Consider the following 19,958-nt stretch of genomic DNA (forward strand, 5'->3'; position numbering starts at 1 on the left):
CTGTAATCATCCCTGGGAGAAGGACGGTCGGCTGTGTTTACAATAGCCGACCGTCCTTCTCTCTTAGCGAGGAATGATCGTGGGTGTCAGACGACAGTCGGAGCCACCTGACACCCGCATCGGTTTCCCCACTGACGATCGGGGGCGGGAGTGTGCCGGCGACGTGCAATCATTTCTAACCTGACTTCTCGTTGATTGATCTCCTGTGTACCGACTCGGCTAGTTCTCCTGGTTACGTTTATCTGCTGCTGGCCCTGACTTTGGCTCGTTATCTGGCTCTCCTTTTGCTCCATCCATCATCCATCCGTGCCTGCACTGTGTCTTTGGGTACTCTCCCCGGGAGCAGGGTGAACCTAGGGGTCGTGACCTGGGGTTGTCACGCAGCTAATTCCAAACTGTGAGGGGGTTCCTGGCAGAGCACCGGCTGGCCCTTAGGTTTCTCGTCCCGGGGGACCCTGTCACCTGCTTGCCTGTGGGCTTATATCAGTAGTACCGTGACAACTTTCACTAAAGAAATGTTTTATATTTAATTTTTTTATGCACTTTGTTATATACTATATATGTACTGTATATACACACACTATATTGTCAAAAGTATTGGGACGCCTGCCTTTACACATACATGAACTTTAATTGCATCCCAGTCTTAGTCCGTAGGGTTCAATGTTGAGTTGACCCACCCCTTTGCAGCTATAACAGCTCAACCCTGAAAAACAACTCCACACCATATTCCCCCCTCCACCAAATGATTTGGACCAGTGCACAAAGCAAGGTCCATAAAGACATGGATAAGCACATTTGGGGTGGAGGAACTTGACTGGCCTACACTGACCTCAACCCGATAGAACACCTTGGGGATGAATTAGAGTGGAGACTGCGAGCCAGGCCTTCTCATCTAACATCAGTGCCTGACCTCACAAATGTGCTTCTGGAAGAATGGTCAAACATTCCCATAGACACACTCCTAAACCTTGTGAACAGCCTTCCCAGAAGAGTTTAAGCTGTTATAGCTGCAAAGGGTGGGCCAACTCAATATCTCAATATTGAACCCTACGAACTAAGACTGGGATGCTATTAAAGTTTATGTGCGTGTTAAGGCAGGTGTCCCAATACTTTTGACAATATAGTGTATTTGTTTTCTGTAGAGTGGTCCTTGCACCTTAATAATTTATAATGGATATATGTACTTCAATACTTATTATATATAGAGGGTATGATGGTATACTTGGTGCAGAATTTGTTATATGATTTGTTGTTACTGATATGCTTCATGCACTTTATGAACGGTAGATCCTGGAATAATTTAAAATAGAGGAAAGCAGAGCGCTTTAGATACGGTATTATATATATTTATTTAAGTTAATTTAATGGTTCTCAAAATGAATACAGAATAGAAGAAATTGGACATGTACATAAATATCAGAATGCACAGTACACATACAATAAGAGCATTTCCCAGTAATAACACTTCCAGTGCTTGATCTGTATTGTATCTCTAACAACTGTCATACACTGTCACGCATTGTATAATGGAAAAAGGATGGGTAGACAAAATGGCATGGTGGAAAGTGAGCATGAGTGTAATTAATTTACCCACAAAATTACAGATTTCAATGGAGGAAAATGGAAAATTTCCTATCACATACTTACTGTAATTTTCCTTTCCTGATGCACTCCATGGCAGCATACCTATAGGTTAACCCCGCCTCCACTCCTCCCCTATAGGATCCCACTCCCATAAATCTTTGCTCTGAGCCAGAGGTTGCGTTCTGTATTTAGCCTACACATGACTCTGGGAGGGAACTTCTAAACCAAAAATTAACAGGAGATAAAGAGGCCGGTTCTTCACAATAATGAGCCATAAATGTATTGATTGGGGACCACAAGGCCAGTGCTACAACAGTCAACACTGCTAGCAAGGGGAACCATGGCCTAATTGGCCAATAAGGCAGCATCACTGCCACTACCTTCACAACTTCTGTTTAGGGTTTTGGTAGAAACCCAAGGATGACCAGGACTTGAAGAAACACACAGGACCCGCTGCATTAGCAATGATCTGTCAGGGCATCTGCACCTGAAAAATCTCCACATGTTGTCCTGAGTCCTTGTTGTCCAACTGGACTCTGGAAAGAAAGTATGTTAGAATATTCTGGACTCTGGGGAAAAAGCCTCTAAGATGTAGGGTCGATTCTTCTGAGCCCTTCTTCTGAACAGGCTGTGAGTCCCCCCTTGTCTTTTAACATAGGAGAACGCCGTAGTGTTGACTAGTCTAAGAGCACTGACACTCCCTTTGTTATATGGTGAAAGGCCTGAAGGGTGCAGAAGGCTTCAGAATGTTCAACACAATCTTGTGAAATTGACTGCCCCGCCTGCCTTGAGCTATCCCCAACAGGCAGCAAGCTCCCCCATCCCATATTGGTGGTATGGAACGTGATAGTGAACCAGGAAATGGGGCAATGGAATGACAAATGAGCCCGTTTCTCCATTGCAGCCACCGGGGGACTCACTCTCATGACTGAGGTTATGTAGATGACCTGAATTCTGCTTTCTGGCTCCCACTGCTGGAGAAACACCTTCCAGAAGGGCCGCCTTCTCTGGAGCGTCCACTTGACCACCAGATCCGTAGACACCATAATGTCCATCATTTTAGACACTGAAAGGCGCCTAGGTGGGAAGAAGACAGGGCCAGGAGTATTCTGTTCCAGAACATCGGGATCCAGAGACAAAGCAATGGTCCTCTTGATTATATCGAACTGAGCCCTGAGGTACACAAGAGATAGAGTGGGCTCCAGGTGTCTCTTTTCCAGAAACAGCCGCCAACCAAATTTTAAGGGGAAAGTGCCCTCTGTCTTGGGACAGTAGGAGAAGAACATCAAAGTAACTATGCAGGCGTATGCTCCTTGCTTTGATAAAGACCTTAACAACCAATAAGATCCTTAAAACATTCGAGATGATGTTGAAAGCCCGAATGGTAGACAAGCAAGCTGGAGATGGTCTTGACCTATTGCGAACTGAAGGAACTTGCGGAAGTCTTCTACAATGGGCACATGAAAGTAAGCATCTTTAGGTCTATTGGAAATGAGCCAGTCACCTGGCTCGACTCTCTATGAATCAGGGACAATGTTTCCATCTTGAACTTCTCCTTTTGATGAAAATTGGTTTAGGTGCGCGATGTCTAAAATTAGGCCTCCGCAAGCCACTACTCTTCATGACCATAAAGAGAGGCGAGTACATGCCCTGAAATCTATCGCATCCTGGGACAGGCACAGCAGCAGTTTGCGACACCAGTGACTTTGCGTTATACAAGAGTATATGCTAAATTTTAAACCAGAGTGGGGCAAAATCCGTGAAAACAAACCTGAGATGAGGAGAACTTCTGATGGACCATGCATGTCCTGAAAAGACCGCTTTGATGTTTCAATAGTCTGAGGCTCAAATTCAGTAGCTTCTTGGATACCCAGAGGTCAAGCTTTTAGCATACTTCTGAGGGGATATCTGGCTTCTTCACCTGCTCTTCCTAAAATACAGACCTGGTCTGTAAAAAAAAAAAGATGTGCGACCCTCACGCGCTCTGAACTTTGTCCTCTAGACGGTGTCGCCTAGCAGGCGCTGGTCCTAAAGCAAGACCCAACTTGCCAACTGTGGCCCAGGTTACAGGGCTGACCAGCTTGCCAAAGGATTAAGCTCCCTCAAAGGGATCTTACACTAGGCCTGTTAAAAGCTGGATCAGCAAGCCCGGGCCCCAGCCATAGCACTCACTTTGCCGTTACTGACGGGAGCAAAACCATGCCTCACCAAGGAAACCGACACCAGCTCCGGCTCCTGAACTACCGAGTTTCTGAAAATGCTCTTGAATTCTGTGTCCACATTCTCCTTCCATGTCTCCATCACTTTAAACAAGGCCACGAGAGCCTAGGCCGACTTTCAGGCCATTCACTGCATCTGCCAAGGAAGAGCGACATGCTTGCATGCCTCATTAAGGCCTCAAGAACTAGAGAGGCAGCCTCCAGCCACGCGCACTCGCCCCCTATTCGCTCCCAGGCTAGTGACGTACCGGTACGTCACTTTGCCTGGGAGGGGCTGGCCGCCGCCGTATATAGTCGGGCGGCGGTCGGCAAGTGGTTAAGGTATATGTGCAGTTAATATACCAGACAGTTGTTTTGAGGTTGGTAAAATATATTTAAGCCCAAGAACAAAAATTAAATAATTTGCAGTCTACCAGTCCTTAGATGTGATGGCCGCAGTGAGTTTTTTCAGACTTCTTTTCCCTTTATTTTCTCCTGGTGATTATGGCAGTAACACTTCCTATCCTAGTGTGACAAAGCTCACACACTGTATTGTATCTATAGAGGAGCAGCGTTGTCACCCTAGACTGCTATCATGGATTGGGCTACAAATATTTCCTCTTCTCCTCATATCCATTACCACTTGCGGACCGTTTTAGTGCAAATGAAATGCGATGGGACGGCTGCTCTGCATCGGATCACATACATGTACGTGACCCAGCATTTCCAGGTAGGTAGCACACGCATATGATTCAGTACAGCACAAGTCGGTCAGTAGGTCCCAGCCAATAATTTATGGCTGGGATCTGCTGATTGGTGTAGCGAATGACAGTACAACAACATAGGGCTCTGCAGGGATGCGGCTGTTTTTTTTCTTCCCTGTTTTACATTGATTAGTAAAAGCAGCACACATTACACATAGTTAGGCACACAGTTAACCCCCTGATTGCCCCTAGATGTAACCCCCTTCCCAGCCAGTGTCATTAGTACAGTGACAGTGTATAGTATTAGCACCGATCATTGTATTAGTGTCACTGGTGATGTCAGTGTCAGTTAGTCGGTTCCTGCCCAGTGTCATTTAGTGTCAGATTGGCAACCGCACTATCATAGTCCTAATATAGGTCGCTAATCACCGCCATTATTAGTATAAAATTAAATTAATAAAAATTCCAGTATATATACCATCATTAGTAGATGCTATGGGGTTGATTTACTAAAGGCAAGTGCACTTGTACTCTGCAAGAGCAGTTGCTCCAGAGCTTAGTAAATGAGTGGGAGCGCTACGGACTTCCATCATCCAATAATGTGCAAGAAAAAAAAAGGGAATCAAATTTGGCCCAAATGGTATTTTCTCAAAAATAGCAAGCAAAAACATGCACAAAAAATCAAATATATTTATATTCCGAGAGGTACAAAGATATATAAAGCATTACCTTCAAAGCCTACAGCTTTGAATGGGACAAAGGCCCAGTGAAAGCTGTTTTTCTTTTTTTTTATTTAATGCAACCTAATAAAGTAGTTGGGAAGGTGCAGAGAAAGGCCTCAATGGAGAACAATCGTCTTGCTCATATAATGAGTAACAAGAGACAGTAAATTGGCACTAATAGAGGCACAACCTTTTCAAATTAGAGAGCCCAGGTCTATGTGTACCCTCTCCGCAGGTCACTTTGTGATAATGGGCTACTTCTCTACTTCGTGAAATACAAAGCCAGCATTAATCAAGTGACCCAAGACTTTAGTATAATATATCCAATGTATCAGTTACTGGTCCGGCCAATGACACGTCGGCTGCCACCCCATTGTGTACTTTGTTCACAAAGTGATAGGACAAGATTCAAGCTAAAAAGTACATGAATGGAGAAATCAACTATAACCAAGAGAGAATCTTTGCATTAAAGTTCAAATATTGAAAGGTTTACACATCAATCACAGAAGATAATGGCCTTTATGGGCTTCTTCACGCAAGGACCAAAGAGGGGATTTTGGCAAACATCTTCAAAGATCTCTGAAATGTCCCAGATCACTGGATCCTAAAAAAATATTTGTGGACCATACACTATGGGGTTCATTTACTAAAGGCAAATAGATGTGCACTCTGTAAGTGCAGTTGATCCAGAGCTTAGTGAATAAGCATAAGCTCGTCTGACTTCCAACATCCAATCATGTGCAAGCAAAAATGCGGTTTTAGTTTTTTCCTTGCACCTGATTAGGTATTCTTTGCAAAGTGAAGCTTTACCTCATTTACTAAGCCCTGGAGCAACTGTACTTGCAGAGTACAACTTCATTTTGCATAGTGCACAGTCTATTTGCCTTTAGTAAATCAACCTCTGTGTATAGACACAAAAAAGGAGTTAGATCCTCTGCCAGGTTTTTTTTTGCTGTCTGTGTCCCCTTGGAGAAGATTTCCACTTTCTGCACACTGAAGGTATGCAGAAAAATTCTTTTCCTTTACAACAACTCTAACTTACTCCGTGTTCCAGAGGGTATTAGTAAAGGTAACAGAAAATCGGGAAAATCTTCCCAATGAGGAAACCGGGAGCAATAAAATCTGACAGGTTATAACACCTTTTTAAAGATAAATAAAACTAAATGTGAAAGATTCTCCTGTAAGCCGCCAATAGACATACAGTATCTCTCAAAAGTAAGTACACCCCACACATTTTTGCAAATATTTTATTATATCTTTTCATGTGACAACACTGAAGAAATGGCACTTTGCTACAATGTAAATTAGTGATTGTACAGCTTGTATAACAGTGTAATATTTGCTGTCCCCTCAAAATAACTCAAAACACAGCCATTATTGTCTAAACCGCTGGCAACAAAAGTGAGTACACCCCTAAGTTAAAATGTCCAAATTGGGCCCAATAAGCCATTTTCCCTCCCCGTTGTCATGTGACTCGTTAGTATTACAAAGTCTCAGGTGTGAATGGGTAGCAGTTGTGGTAAATTTGGTGTAATCGCTCTCACTCTCTCATACTGGTCACTGGAAGTTCAACATGGCACCTCATGGCAAAGAACTCTGAGGATCTGAAAAAAAAAAGCATTGTTGCTCTACATAAAGATGGCCCAAGCTATAAAAAGATTGCCAAGACCCTGAAACTGAGCTGCAGCATGGTGGACAAGACCATACAGCGGTTTTACAGTACAGGTTCCACTCAGAACAGGCAAATGTGAGGGGTGTACTCACTTTCGTGAGATACTGTAAGATCACATTCTCCTGATTGTGTCATCTGACGGGCATCTATGAAGTTGTGCTTCTTTAGCCAGTTTCTGACCAAGGAGCTCAACGCAGACCTCCATGTCTTCCACACATACAAGAATTACATGTCTTATACCTTAGTCCTTCTACCCCCAATATGTATTCTTGACAACCTTTATTCACACCTAGAGAAAACTCTTGTGGCCCTACATATTACATGGATTCAGGCTCTAACTCAACTCAGAAGGTCTAACAGAACACCTAGGGCTCAAGGGACATGGGTACTTGGATCAACCTCCATTCAAGGGGTTCTATTTTCATATTCAGGAGGGTAGAACTCTTACCACTGGCTACCACCAGCTCCTGAGTCGATCCAATTTGTACAAAACATTCTGGACTTAACACTTCAGGAAACATTCCCCTGGCATAGGCCACCAAAATGACCAAGCTCAGTCTGCTTCTTGCTGAAATATTACTGATGCAACAAGCATTAAACAGTCCACACAACATGACATTCAGCAATTCATGGCACTGTTGTCTGTAGCAGTCCATAATCAGATGGTTCCTTACAACACGGGTTGTTCTGTGCATTGCAGTGCTCACTCCAGGGTTCTCTCAGAATTCTCCAGCTTACCAGCAATTCAGTACGGGGACCTTTGGTGGCATTATCCCAAAGCAGAAGTCCAAAACACATGCTGACATTTCTAGCATAAAAATACCCCAAGGATCCCACAGGGGCTAAGGTCTCTGACGTAGTATAGTGTAGGAAAAAAACTCAGAGGCCAAGGTGGATGAAAGCAGTAGAAAAAGAAATAGCCGCACATCCAGGGATTCCAATAAGTTTCAAATACCTTTAATTCCAAAATGTTGCAAGTGATGACACCAAAGACACCAACATGAAGTCTCGTAGACGCGTTTCACACATACATCTTGTGCTTAATAATTACCTAATGATTAAGCACAAGATGTACGTGTGAAACGCGTCTGCGAGACTTCATGTTGGTGTCTTTGGTGTCATCACTTGCAACATTTTGGAATTAAAGGTATTTGAAACTTATTAGAATCCCTGGATGTGCGGCTATTTCTTTTTCTACAAGTGTTCCCACGGAGGCGGGCCGGGGCCAGAACTCTATTGGATATCCTATCTCCTGGCAATTACCACACACTATACACCTGGAGAAGTAGGTAAAAATATACTGGGTATATTACACGCGCCAAACGAGGGAACCTATGAAGTATTAAAGGGCCTAAAAATAAGTTATAAAGTGACTTTAATAAATAAATAGTGACGTATAGAAAAGTGTGTAGCAGCAGCTATAGTAAAGTGCTAGTGCTAATGGTGAATAAAGTAATCAATGTGTAAGTGATTACCTACAGTGCTTGCTACAAATTGCTGAACCAATCTATAAAATATATATATTATGACAATATAATAAACTAGCTAAAAATATGACAAATAAAAGTGCTTATTAAATGTTGAATTAATTAAGAATTATATAAGAATTCTCTTTCTAAAACAATATAATATCACTTTCAAGAAGTAAATATAATAAATATCTGTGTATCTTAAAGTTGTGCACACACAATAATAATAATAAATAAACAGTCCATAAAAAATACAAAAAATTGATGCAAAAAGGTGCAAAAAAAAACATACCAAGCAGTGACTTCTGGTGAAAAATGTCCAAGATAATAAATATATTAAAGTGCAGGTGTTTCTTTCTTGCCCTGGTATCCCTTCACCGTGGGAAATAGATAAATTTCACACTCACCGGAAAACGTGGGTCCTATATGCCTTATGGCACTAGGACCTATCGTGCTTAAATTACCCTCTCCAGGTCGGGTTGCGTTCCCCCCTGGCGTGTAAAGCTATCCTTCTGCAGTACCACTTTTACTGCTGGTAGTCTCCAAAACGGGTGCCTTTTCTTCAGACAAAACTGCTCCTTCTAGTAATAATATCCTCCTGTTGAATCACCTCCAATCAAGGGGGCTTCTCCCCGGAGCTGCACACCACGCCGAAGCCCTCAGGGATCAGAGCTAAAATGGAGGAAAGTCAGATTTTCCACAAAGATGTTACCCGACTTCAAGTCGGCTAACATCTTTGTGGAAAATCTGACTTTCCTCCCAACCAAATAGACTCTGCCTGAGCCAAGGTTTCCGCTGAGGTCATGTGGGGCAGCAACATCCATTTGGGCAGCTGTCTCCCTGCCACCACAGGAAGTTATAGAGGAACCGAGTTCCTCACAATTTCCTTCTCCTTCTGCAATGCTGTTTCGGTCAAGCACTGCCTACAGTGGGGAATACAGACTGCACCCACCTATATACTGATATCTGATGTTAGCAACACCTTTTTATTGGCCATTCTTCCTAACACGTATTATCTGTTAATAGTAATGATAGTCGTAAAACCACTAACATGGTTACATTACCTCTATATACTTTTATCTTTCAGGAAGTCCTGGCTGAGCAAAGTGGGCAGTCCCAGTTCCCGGATTGATCGAACTGTATTTTCTGATGAAAAGGATATCTCTCAACTTCAGTACAAGGGATTCAGCACTAAATACTAATGCAATGGCATCTGCAACTGGTGGACACCGATTAGCAAATTGTCACTGATCTATATAAAACATGATATCACATTGATAATCTCTGAATAACTAACTGAAAATTCTCACAACAGTTGTTGGTTTTTTAGTTATGACCCATATTTGCATAGCAAGTATTACCCTAGATTCCAATGTCTGGCATGGTGTGATTAATGTAATTGTTCTAATAAAAGCTTAATACTGCATTGCTATGGTTAGACTGGAGTTATGTACCAAAGTAGAACAAAAGTTCACAGTGTGCCTGAGATAAAGTGCCAACGTGGATTGAAAAATGTGTGAATTGTAAATACTGGGTATAAAGTCTCTTTAGGAAAATTTGTAATGTGCATGGTGTTATATTAAACAGATGGTGTCAGAAAAAAAGATGCAGTTTTTATTGGACAGATTGTTTGAACCATGTAAGGTGTAGTAACAGTTTCATCTAAATGTCAACCCTCCTTGCTTATACTCATATAGCGCTACCCCTGTGGGAGCCGCTAAGTAGATGGCCGGATCCTTTTCCCAGTAGTTTCCACGAAGCCAAGCACAGAGTTCCAATCAATCTTCAGGCTCATCAACCAGTCTAGGGGTCTGCATTTTATAAAGCCTTAATAAGAACTTGGATAGTTACAGGGTAATGGTAGGATACTCCAGTAACCCTTAGCACTGATTTAAGGACACTGAAAATTCTCTTGTAGAACTATGAGCGAAATCCTTGCATAAGTAAAGGATGGACTGAGCTTTCTAGTAGCAACTTGAGAAGGTTTATCTTCCTCTCTGGACAGTCCAAGCAAAGTCCTTAATTAAGAAATAAATAGATTGAGCTCTTCAGGACAACGAACACAATGTCCCCTTTAAACTCGCTGACTCTAGCACAAGAGGGATGTCAACTGCACACAGTCTCTAGGATCTCTCTCACCAGTCTATACTCACAAATGTCCTTAGAAAAAATGTATGCCCCCTTCCAATATTCTCGAAACAATTTCACCCTATGATACCAGACTAGATCCTCAGATGAGCCCTCAGTCAGCTTCAGCAACTCACAGCAAAACAAGGCCTTCAGGTAGCCCAACTGAGGCTTTGAAAACTTACAGGCACATGGCAGAATGGCCTAGGGGGCTAAAAGCTCTTCATCTGCTCCAACATCTCCTCAAGGAAAAAGACCAGACGGCTCTCAGTCTCAGAGTATTTATACAGACTTCCAGTCACCATCTGGGCATCTTTCCCCAGGGATTGTCCAGGGTTGTATGAATATTCTGCTGCTGGGTAGACTCTTCCTTCCAGAACATTTCTGGACCAACCAGGGGGAAGCAGGTAATTCTGCAGCCACTGAAGCACAGAAGAGGCCAGAACAATCAAACACAGCTACACTGATTACAGTGAGCTGGAACTAAATTTGCCTAGCAACTAAAAGCAACTGCACTGGATACAGTGATCCAGATCGAACATTTTCAGCTTTCATCCAGACACAGTGACAAGTCCTTGAGTTTTGTTTTGGGTTTTTATTAGGGGGAATTAACTTGGATGGGGATGGTAACTTTGGGATGCCCAGCTTGGCAGAAACAAAACCAGGGACAACTTCCTCCCTATTTACAGCTCAGGTAGATTCTTCTCCTTTATCCTGTACACCTCCAATTGATTCTTCCTCCTTGGATTGTACAGCTCTGTTTGATTAACTAACAGTGTTTGTTAGATCAACAAAAGCCCCTTACAGGCTAGGAACTCTCAGTCCCATGGAAAGTAGCCCAATGTGGTGTGAACTGCATCCTGGAGTACCTCCACTCCCTGTAACGCTCCTGCGTTTTTGTAGTAGGCTGGATTTGCAGCTGCAGAATCTCCACTCAGTAGTCATGTAGAGATGTGTTGAATAACCAGATCCAACTCTCCAGACTCATCACTGTGGGCCCGTCAGCTTCAGCATACAGATATACACACACTCAATAAGATGTTCCTGGAGTGATAGGATGTATATGATAGTATGAAGGTGATGTGCTGAAGGGACAGGTGTGAACAGTGACAGAGATGGTAAGCACTTGATAGAAATGTTCAGTAGAGTATTAGATGGTATTTAGGTAGAATGCAGATAGGTTAGTAATCGAGTATGGTAACAGGTGGTAAGGACAGCAGATGACAAATACAGGATAGGCTAACCCAGTACAAGGATAGATGGTAGTAGACTCAAGAGCTAGCAATCTATGTAACAGTGCAGATGATAGAATTAGTATGCATAGATAGTAACAGTCCTTAATGTGCAGAGGTAGGTAGTGTAAGTTAGGTTATGGAGGATTCCCCTGTGGGGTACTTATCACTAGTAAGGTTAGTAGTAGAGGGGTCCAGTAGTGAGGGAGTGATCCGGTAGCGAGATACAGGGATCAGTAGCGAGGTTCCGATCTGTTCCAGGTAAAAGCAAATAGCTGGAGGTTCCGGCAGCGAGACAAGCTTGTAAGCCTGTAGACACACAGGCACATAAGCACAGGCACATTAAACGAACAACGTGAGAGAGAACGCCGGCGGTTGAAATAGCCACTCAGAGCGGCGCTCGGCGATGACGCCATCCGTCTTAAAGGTGTATGCGTACCACCTAATTAGAAAGGTGGGACGCATATTGAAAGGAAATGGAAATTAAGGGTACCAGAGGTACCAGAATCTTACAGTACCCCCCCCCCCCCTTAAGGCCGGCTCCGGAAGGCATATAGCACTGGTTTCTCCGGGTATTTCGAGTGAAACCTTCCTATAAGCCTAGCTGTGTGAACATCAGAGGTATCCAACCAGGTGTCGTCTTGGGGTCCATAGTTCTTCCATCTTATGAGATACTGGAGTCTCCCTCTGTGGATACGAGAATCCAAAATCTCCTTAATCTCATATTCTTCTCCGCCTTCAACTTGTATTGGAGGTGGAGGCAAGATGGTAGGCCTTATTCCTTGGTTAGGAACATGGGGTTTCAGTAGCGACACATGGAAGATGGGATGGATCTTGAGATCTGCCGGTAAGGTGAGCTGTACTGCAGCTTTTCCAATAAGTTTCTTAATTGGGAAGGGTCCCAGAAATAAAGGTCCAAGCTTTTTGCTAGGGATCTTTAACCTTAAATTTTTTGTCGATAGCCAAATGAGGTCCCCAATAGCATACTGAGGAGAAGGTCTTCTACGAAGGTCGTAGTACCTTTTTTGTTGACTATGAGCGTGTGAGATAGTGGTATTAAGTAAACCCAGAGAGTCTTTTATTTGGGTAAGATAGTCCGAGGCTACTGGGTTACTTGATGGTAGGATGCGTGGTGGAAGAAGTGTGGGATGAAACCCATAGTTCAAGTAGAACGGACTTTGCTTAGTAGTACTGTGGGTTGCGTTGTTATAAGCAAATTCCGCCAGAGGGAGAAGGTCCACCCAATCATCCTGTAGGTATGATGTGTAGCAACGCAGATATTGTTCTATACACTGGTGGACTCTTTCAGTCTGTCCGTTGGTCTGAGGGTGGTAGGGTGAAGTGAGCTTTCGCTCAATCCGTAAGATTTGACAGAGAGCTTGCCAAAATTTGGAGATGAACTGTGAACCACGGTCGGATAAGAGAGTCTTTGGAATTCCATGTAACTTGAACACATGTTTCATCAGTAGTTCCGCTGTTTGTTTAGATGAAGGTAGTCTACGGATACCGATGAAATGTGCCATCTTTGTCAGGTGAACCACTGACACTAGAATGGTATTAAATCCTTTAGATGGTGGTAGTTCTACTATAAAATCTAAGGACACAACTTCCCATGGAACCTGGGGTATTGGTAGACTGCAGAGTAGACCAGATGGTTTTGTAGTGTCAATTTTGGACCTTGCACAGATGTCACATGAAGAAACAAATTTTTGTACAGACGTCTTCATATCAGGCCACCAAAACTGCCTGGTAAGCAAATTAAGGGTTTTCGTCATACTCATATGTCCTGCCATGGGCACATCATGTGATAACTCCAAGATCTTGGTGCGCATAGTAGGGGGTATGTAGAGTTTGTCATTGTAATAGAGGAAGCCTTCTGCATCAGTACTTAGTTGTGGTGGAGGTGAATCCAATCCTATACTGTGCAAAATCTCTTCCTTCAAGGAACGAACAACACCAATAATACGTTCATAGGGTATTATAGGAATAGAAGGGATTTCGGCGCAGTTATCTTCGGTTAATCGTGATAGCGCATCCGCTTTTTTATTTTTGTCTGCAGGCGTGTAGGTCACTAGGAAATTGAATCTTAGGAAGAATAATGACCATCTTACCTGCCGGTGGGAGAGAGTTTTGTTAGTCTGGAGGTATTGAAGGTTTTTGTGATCTGTATATATGAGTATTGGTAACCGGGTACCTTCAAGTAGAGGTCGCCAATTCTCCAGTGCCAGTTTTATGGCAAGCAACTCCTTTTCACCCACTGGGTAATTCACCTCTGGGCTGCTTAGTGATTTTGAGAAGAAAGCAACTGGGTGGAGTGGTCACTGGTGAAGTATTTGTTGGTCGTTGGGAGAGAACTGCTCCTACTGCCATATTTGACGCATCTACCTCCAGAATATATTGGAGGGATGGGTCTGAATGGCGTAGTATGGGAGCAGAAGTAAAGCTTGATTTTAACAAGCAGAAAGCTTGATTTGCTTCTTCTGACCATTTGAATGGTTTCTTTATACTTGTCAGTTGTGTGAGAGGTCTCACAATAGCAGAAAAGTTCTTGATGAACTTCCTATAGAAGTTTGAAAATCCAAGGAATAGCTGTAATGCCTTACAAGTTGTTGGTATAGGCCAGTCCAGAATACAGGATGTCTTGCTCATATCCATCTTAATTCCGGTTTTGGATATGATGTACCCTAGGAATAATATTTCTTCTTTATGAAAAAGGCATTTTTTTAATTTCACGTATAGAATGTGTGCGAGTAATCTGGATAACACAAGTCTTACATGTTTTATATGTTCAGACAGAGATCGAGAATAGATAAGTATATCGTCCAGATATACTACAACACAGACATCAAGTAAGTCTCTAAAGATGTCGTTTATGAACCTCTGGAAAGCTGCGGGAGCATTACACAAACCGAAAGGCATCACAAGATATTCGAATAATCCGTATCTGGTTCTGAATGCTGTTTTCCACTCATCTCCGTCACGGATTCGGATTAGGTTGTATGCCCCTTTTAGGTCCAATTTAGAGAAGTAAGTAGCCCCACGCACTTGTTCGATGAGTTCAGGGATGAGCGGTAAAGGATAGCGATCCTTTATCGTAATCGTATTTAATTGCCTATAATCGATAATAGGCCTAAGACTTGAATCCTTATTGCGGACAAAGAAAAGTCCTGCAGCTGTGGAAGAAGTAGAGGGTCTAATGAACCCTTTTTTCAAATTTTCATCTAAGTATTCCTTGAGATGAGAAAGTTCATCCTGTGAAAGAGAATAAACATGACCGAAAGGCAATTTGCTGTTAGGGAGTAGATCGATAGTGCAATCATAATCCCTATGGGGAGGCAACACTTGAGCATTTTTCTCAAGGAATACTTCGGACAGATCCTGATAGCATAATGGTGCAATCTCATCTGACACCACAGACAGGATCTTTCCAAAAGATGGGAGGTTACACGTAATCTCGCAAAAGTGAGAAGGGAAAGTTAAAGTCCGTCGGTTCCAATCTATGATTGGTTGATGTGTGTGTAACCAAGGAAGTCCCAAAATAATGGGATAATGGGGTGAAGGTAGTATATCAAAAGTGGTGGTCTCCATATGAGACTCGTTAGCAGTGACAAGGAGTGCTTGTGTCTGGTTGGTGATTGGACCAGAAGATAGCGGAATACCGTTAATGAAACTAACAGAAACAGGTTTAGGTTTTGAAATAATAGGTATTTTATTTAAGGTAACAAAACGTGTATCAATATAGTTCCCACAAGATCCTGTGTCGATCATAGCCTTGGTGGTAATCCTAGTCTGGTCCCACTGTAATGTTAGATGAACAAAGAGATAGGGGTTAGAAAAGGAAGTCGTTAATCCTCCTAGCAAGACATGTGAACACTCACCCTCTTTTTTGCGGACAAGGGGACAGAAGCTTATCAAATGATCCGGGGATGCGCAGTACATGCAGAGGTTTCTGGATCTTCTTCTGGCTCGTTCAGTAGTTGATAAAGGTGGGCGTATGGTTCCTACCTCCATGGGAGTAGGGTCAACGGCCGAAATCCGAGAAGGACTAGACAATGGCATTCCCGTTTTCTCAGCCTTTCTTTCTCGCAGTCGCCTGTCGATGTTGATACTGAGTTGTATTAAGGCATCCAAGGTGCCAGGTAAATCCGCTCGGGCGAGCTCGTCTTTAACAGCTTCTGACAACCCGAGTCTGAATTGAGTTCACAGAGATGTATAATTCCACCCTGAATCAAGGGTCCATCTTTTGAACTACAAAGTCTTCTACAGGTCTCCTACCTTGTTTTAAAGCCCTCAATTGAATATCAGCAGTACTCTGCCTATTGGGGTCTTCATATAAACTAGCGAGTTCCGCTAGGAATAAAGAATAGGAGTTGAGAATCTGATCATTTTTCTCAAAGAGAGAGTCTGCCCAGGCCCGTGGATCACCCGTTAAGTATGAAATAACGGTACAGACTTTAATTTGATCAGTAGGGTATGTACGAGGTTTTAACAAAAAAAGCAATTGGCATGCGTTTTTGAATTCACAAAATTTTTTCCGATCACCTGTAAACACTGGAGGAGGGTTTATTTTAGGTTCAGGGGGCTGAGCAGCAGTAAGCCGTGAAAGACGGGTTACCTGCTGTGTCAGAGTTTGATTTTCTTCTTTTACTTCAGTAAGAGCAAGTATAAATGCATTTACTCGTTGTGTTAATTGTGTCACTTGAGTGGGTAATTCTGCTGAATCCATTTTTTTTTAGGTTCGTTCAATCTGTAACGCTCCTGCGTTTTTGTAGTAGGCTGGATTTGCAGCTGCAGAATCTCCACTCAGTAGTCATGTAGAGATGTGTTGAATAACCAGATCCAACTCTCCAGACTCATCACTGTGGGCCCGTCAGCTTCAGCATACAGATATACACACACTCAATAAGATGTTCCTGGAGTGATAGGATGTATATGATAGTATGAAGGTGATGTGCTGAAGGGACAGGTGTGAACAGTGACAGAGATGGTAAGCACTTGATAGAAATGTTCAGGAGAGTATTAGATGGTATTTAGGTAGAATGCAGATAGGTTAGTAATCGAGTATGGTAACAGGTGGTAAGGACAGCAGATGACAAATACAGGATAGGCTAACCCAGTGCAAGGATAGATGGTAGTAGACTCAAGAGCTAGCAATCTATGTAACAGTGCAGATGATAGAATTAGTATGCATAGATAGTAACAGTCCTTAATGTGCAGAGGTAGGTAGTGTAAGTTAGGTTATGGAGGATTCCCCTGTGGGGTACTTATCACTAGTAAGGTTAGTAGCAGAGGGGTCCAGTAGTGAGGGAGTGATCCGGTAGCGAGATACAGGGATCAGTAGCGAGGTTCCGGTCTGTTCCAGGTAAAAGCAAATAGCTGGAGGTTCTGGCAGCGAGACAAGCTTGTAAGCGTGTAGACACACAGGCACATAAGCACAGGCACATTGAACGAACAACGTGAGAGAGAACGCCGGCGGTTGAAATAGCCGCTCAGAGCGGCGCTGGGCGATGACGTCATCCGTCTTAAAGGTGTATGCGTACCACCTAATTAGAAAGGTGGGACGTATATTGAAAGGAAATGAAAATTAAGGGTACCAGAGGTACCAGAATCTTACACTCCCCTGATACCAGCTCTACCACTGCAGGATATGCTAGCCCACCTGACTGCTTCTTCACCAGCCCACGTGGCTGCGTCTTCACCAGTCCACCCGACTGAGCTTCAGTTCCTGCTTGTTCTTGGGGCATTTTCCCTTCAGTTTTGTCTTCAGCAAGTGAAATGCATGCTCAATCGGATTCAGGTCAGGTGATTAACTTGACCATTGCATAACATTCCACTTCTTTCCCTTAAAAAACTCTTTGGTTGCTTTCGCAGTATGCTTCGGGTCATTGTCCATCTGCACTGTGAAGCGCCGTCCAATGAGTTCTGAAGCATTTGCCTGGGCAGCTGATTGATGGATGATCAGTGGAGACTGGCAGGGCAGCAGACGTATGATCATGGAGACTGGCTAGGCAGCAAGCAGGTGACAATTGGAGAATGATTGGGGAGCAGGCAGAAGATCAGCGGACACTGGCTGGGCAGCAGACGAATGATCAGCAAAGACTGGCTGGGCAGCAGACGGATGATCAATGGAGACTGGCTGGGCAGCAGGTGGATGATCAATGGAGACTGGCTGGGCAGCAAGCAGGTGACCAATGGAGAATGACTGGGGAGCAGGCGGAAGATCAGCAGAGACTGGCTGGGCAGCAGATGAATGATCAGCAAAGACTGGCTGGGCAGAAGACAGATGATCAGCAGAGACTGGCTTGGCAGCAGGCGGATGATCAATGGAGACTGGCTGGGCAGCAGGTGGATGATCAGTGGAGACTGGCTTGGCAGCAGACGGATGATCAGTGGAAACTGGCTTTGCAGCAAGCAGGTAACCAATGGAGAATGACTGGGGAGCAGGCAGAAGATCAGCAGAGACTGGCTGGGCAGCAGACGAATGATCAGCAAAGATTGGCTGGGCAGAAGACGGATGATCAGTGGAGTCTGGCTGGGCAGCAAGTGGATGACCAAAGGAGAATAGATGGGGAGCAGGTAGAAGCTGAAGATCAGAGGAGATTCACTAGGAAATAGGCAGATAATCAGCTGAGACTGTCTGGGCAGTAGACAAATGGTCAGTGGAGACTGGCTGGCTGCAGGCAGACGATCAGCAGACACTGGCTGGGCAGCAGGCCGATGATCAACAAAGTCATGCAATCTGGGTTGGTAACTGATGATTAAATTGAGTATAATCTTGTAGGCAGAAGTGTAGTCGAAATTCAGGCCAGAGTCGGTACAGATGGATAACTGGAGCAGTCAATGCAGGTCAGGTCAATAACTGATAGTCAGAGTTGCAGATAGCATATTACACAGGAATGCTGAAGACAAGATAGCACTGTCTGGGTTCAGCAGATCAGTTCAAATGACCCACTTGGTGCCAGCATTAGTAACAGACACGTGCGCATATGTGTGACTATGAGCCGGCCAGAACCTGCACACAGGTTTTTGTCCCGATGCATTATTCCATATACTGGCATGCCCCTCACGAAAGACTTACACTATTGAAGCAAGAGAGTCAACATAACAAACAAGGAAGTAGCATCTGCAGAAGAATGGCAGCCTCCATGTTTCTTTAAAGGCAGGTGTAATTTAAAAATATCTTAATAGCAAACCGTTTCAATAAACTGCACCAAAGCAGTGATCAGATCAATGTCTTGTCACACATCCAAGAAAGTAAAGCCATTCCTTCTCACATGTACCTTGCAAAATACTCGATGATACGGCACATATAATGAATTTAGGCAATCAGCACTCCAGCTTTTAGGCTGAGGATTAGCAGTGACAAATACTGCATTTAGCTCTATTCATCCGCTCTTATCATTCATTGTTATGAAGGCACATTAGTCACTAGTCATCAGTTTGTTTTTAAAGTGTCAGCAAACTTTAGCAGTCTTTTACAGCCACAGTGTGATATATTGGTCCGGTTTGTTTCAGAAGCATCTGCAGAACCCTCATCTGAGATTTTGGAAGCAGGGCTGAGCTATGGAGAGCAGAAGAGACCACTGCTATCCCATTCCCTTGAGTTTTCTTCAGCCATGGAAAACCATCTCTGCCAATTGTAGTTGTCTTATTATAATTCAGAGATAATTCTTTTCTTGGAAATCTCAAATTGGGTGGCGTTAAACTGCTTGCTTTGTAGACATTGCAAACAGTATATTAAAGTTTATAGAATAAGTTTATAGAAGAAGGTAGGCATGGCTAACTCATTATGAAGAATGCTAGATGAAATTTGATGGCTGCTATAAACCAATGCTCATTTTCCTTAGCTTAAGTTTATATAAATTTGCCCCAGAAGCTGGTGTAGCAATCATTTTTTCATATGTAGCACCCCTTTACCCCCTTAAGGCAGTTAGGGACTCTTAGTGGTCTGGTAGGCTGACATTTCATCTCAGGGTTGGATCCTTGACCTGTTGAGGGGTGTAAAGAACTTGGCACCAGCCGATTTTGAAAGGTTTAACAGAGACTCACAGCTTACACAGGGCTGTCTTTTCTTCATTACCATTGGCTAAATGGAGCACCAGGGTAGTGATAGAAAGGTAAGTATGTGCAGCTGTGGAGGAGGGCATTAAAATGAACTTGTTGATTGGCTCTGCATGGACACCACATTTCTGCCGAGTGATTACCACGCTGGATGTTGTACAGCGTCATCACAACCCATCCTCTGTG

General features: G+C 43.5%; 1 protein-coding gene across 1 annotated transcript in view; it reads left to right on the plus strand.

The window, feature by feature from the left end:
* Positions 1-9,778, plus strand: part of ACYP2 (acylphosphatase 2) — a 249,968-nt gene extending 240,190 nt beyond the window's left edge. The window contains exon 4 of the mRNA XM_082249289.1: positions 9,440-9,778. Within this exon, the coding sequence (XP_082105415.1) occupies positions 9,440-9,554 (115 nt within the window). The 3' untranslated portion in view covers positions 9,555-9,778. The remainder of the gene's footprint in view (positions 1-9,439) is intronic.
* The last annotated feature ends 10,180 nt before the right edge of the window (positions 9,779-19,958 follow it).

Source organism: Pelophylax lessonae (assembly GCF_965119305.1).
Source record: "Pelophylax lessonae genome assembly, chromosome: 3".
Lineage (NCBI taxonomy): Eukaryota > Metazoa > Chordata > Amphibia > Anura > Ranidae > Pelophylax > Pelophylax lessonae.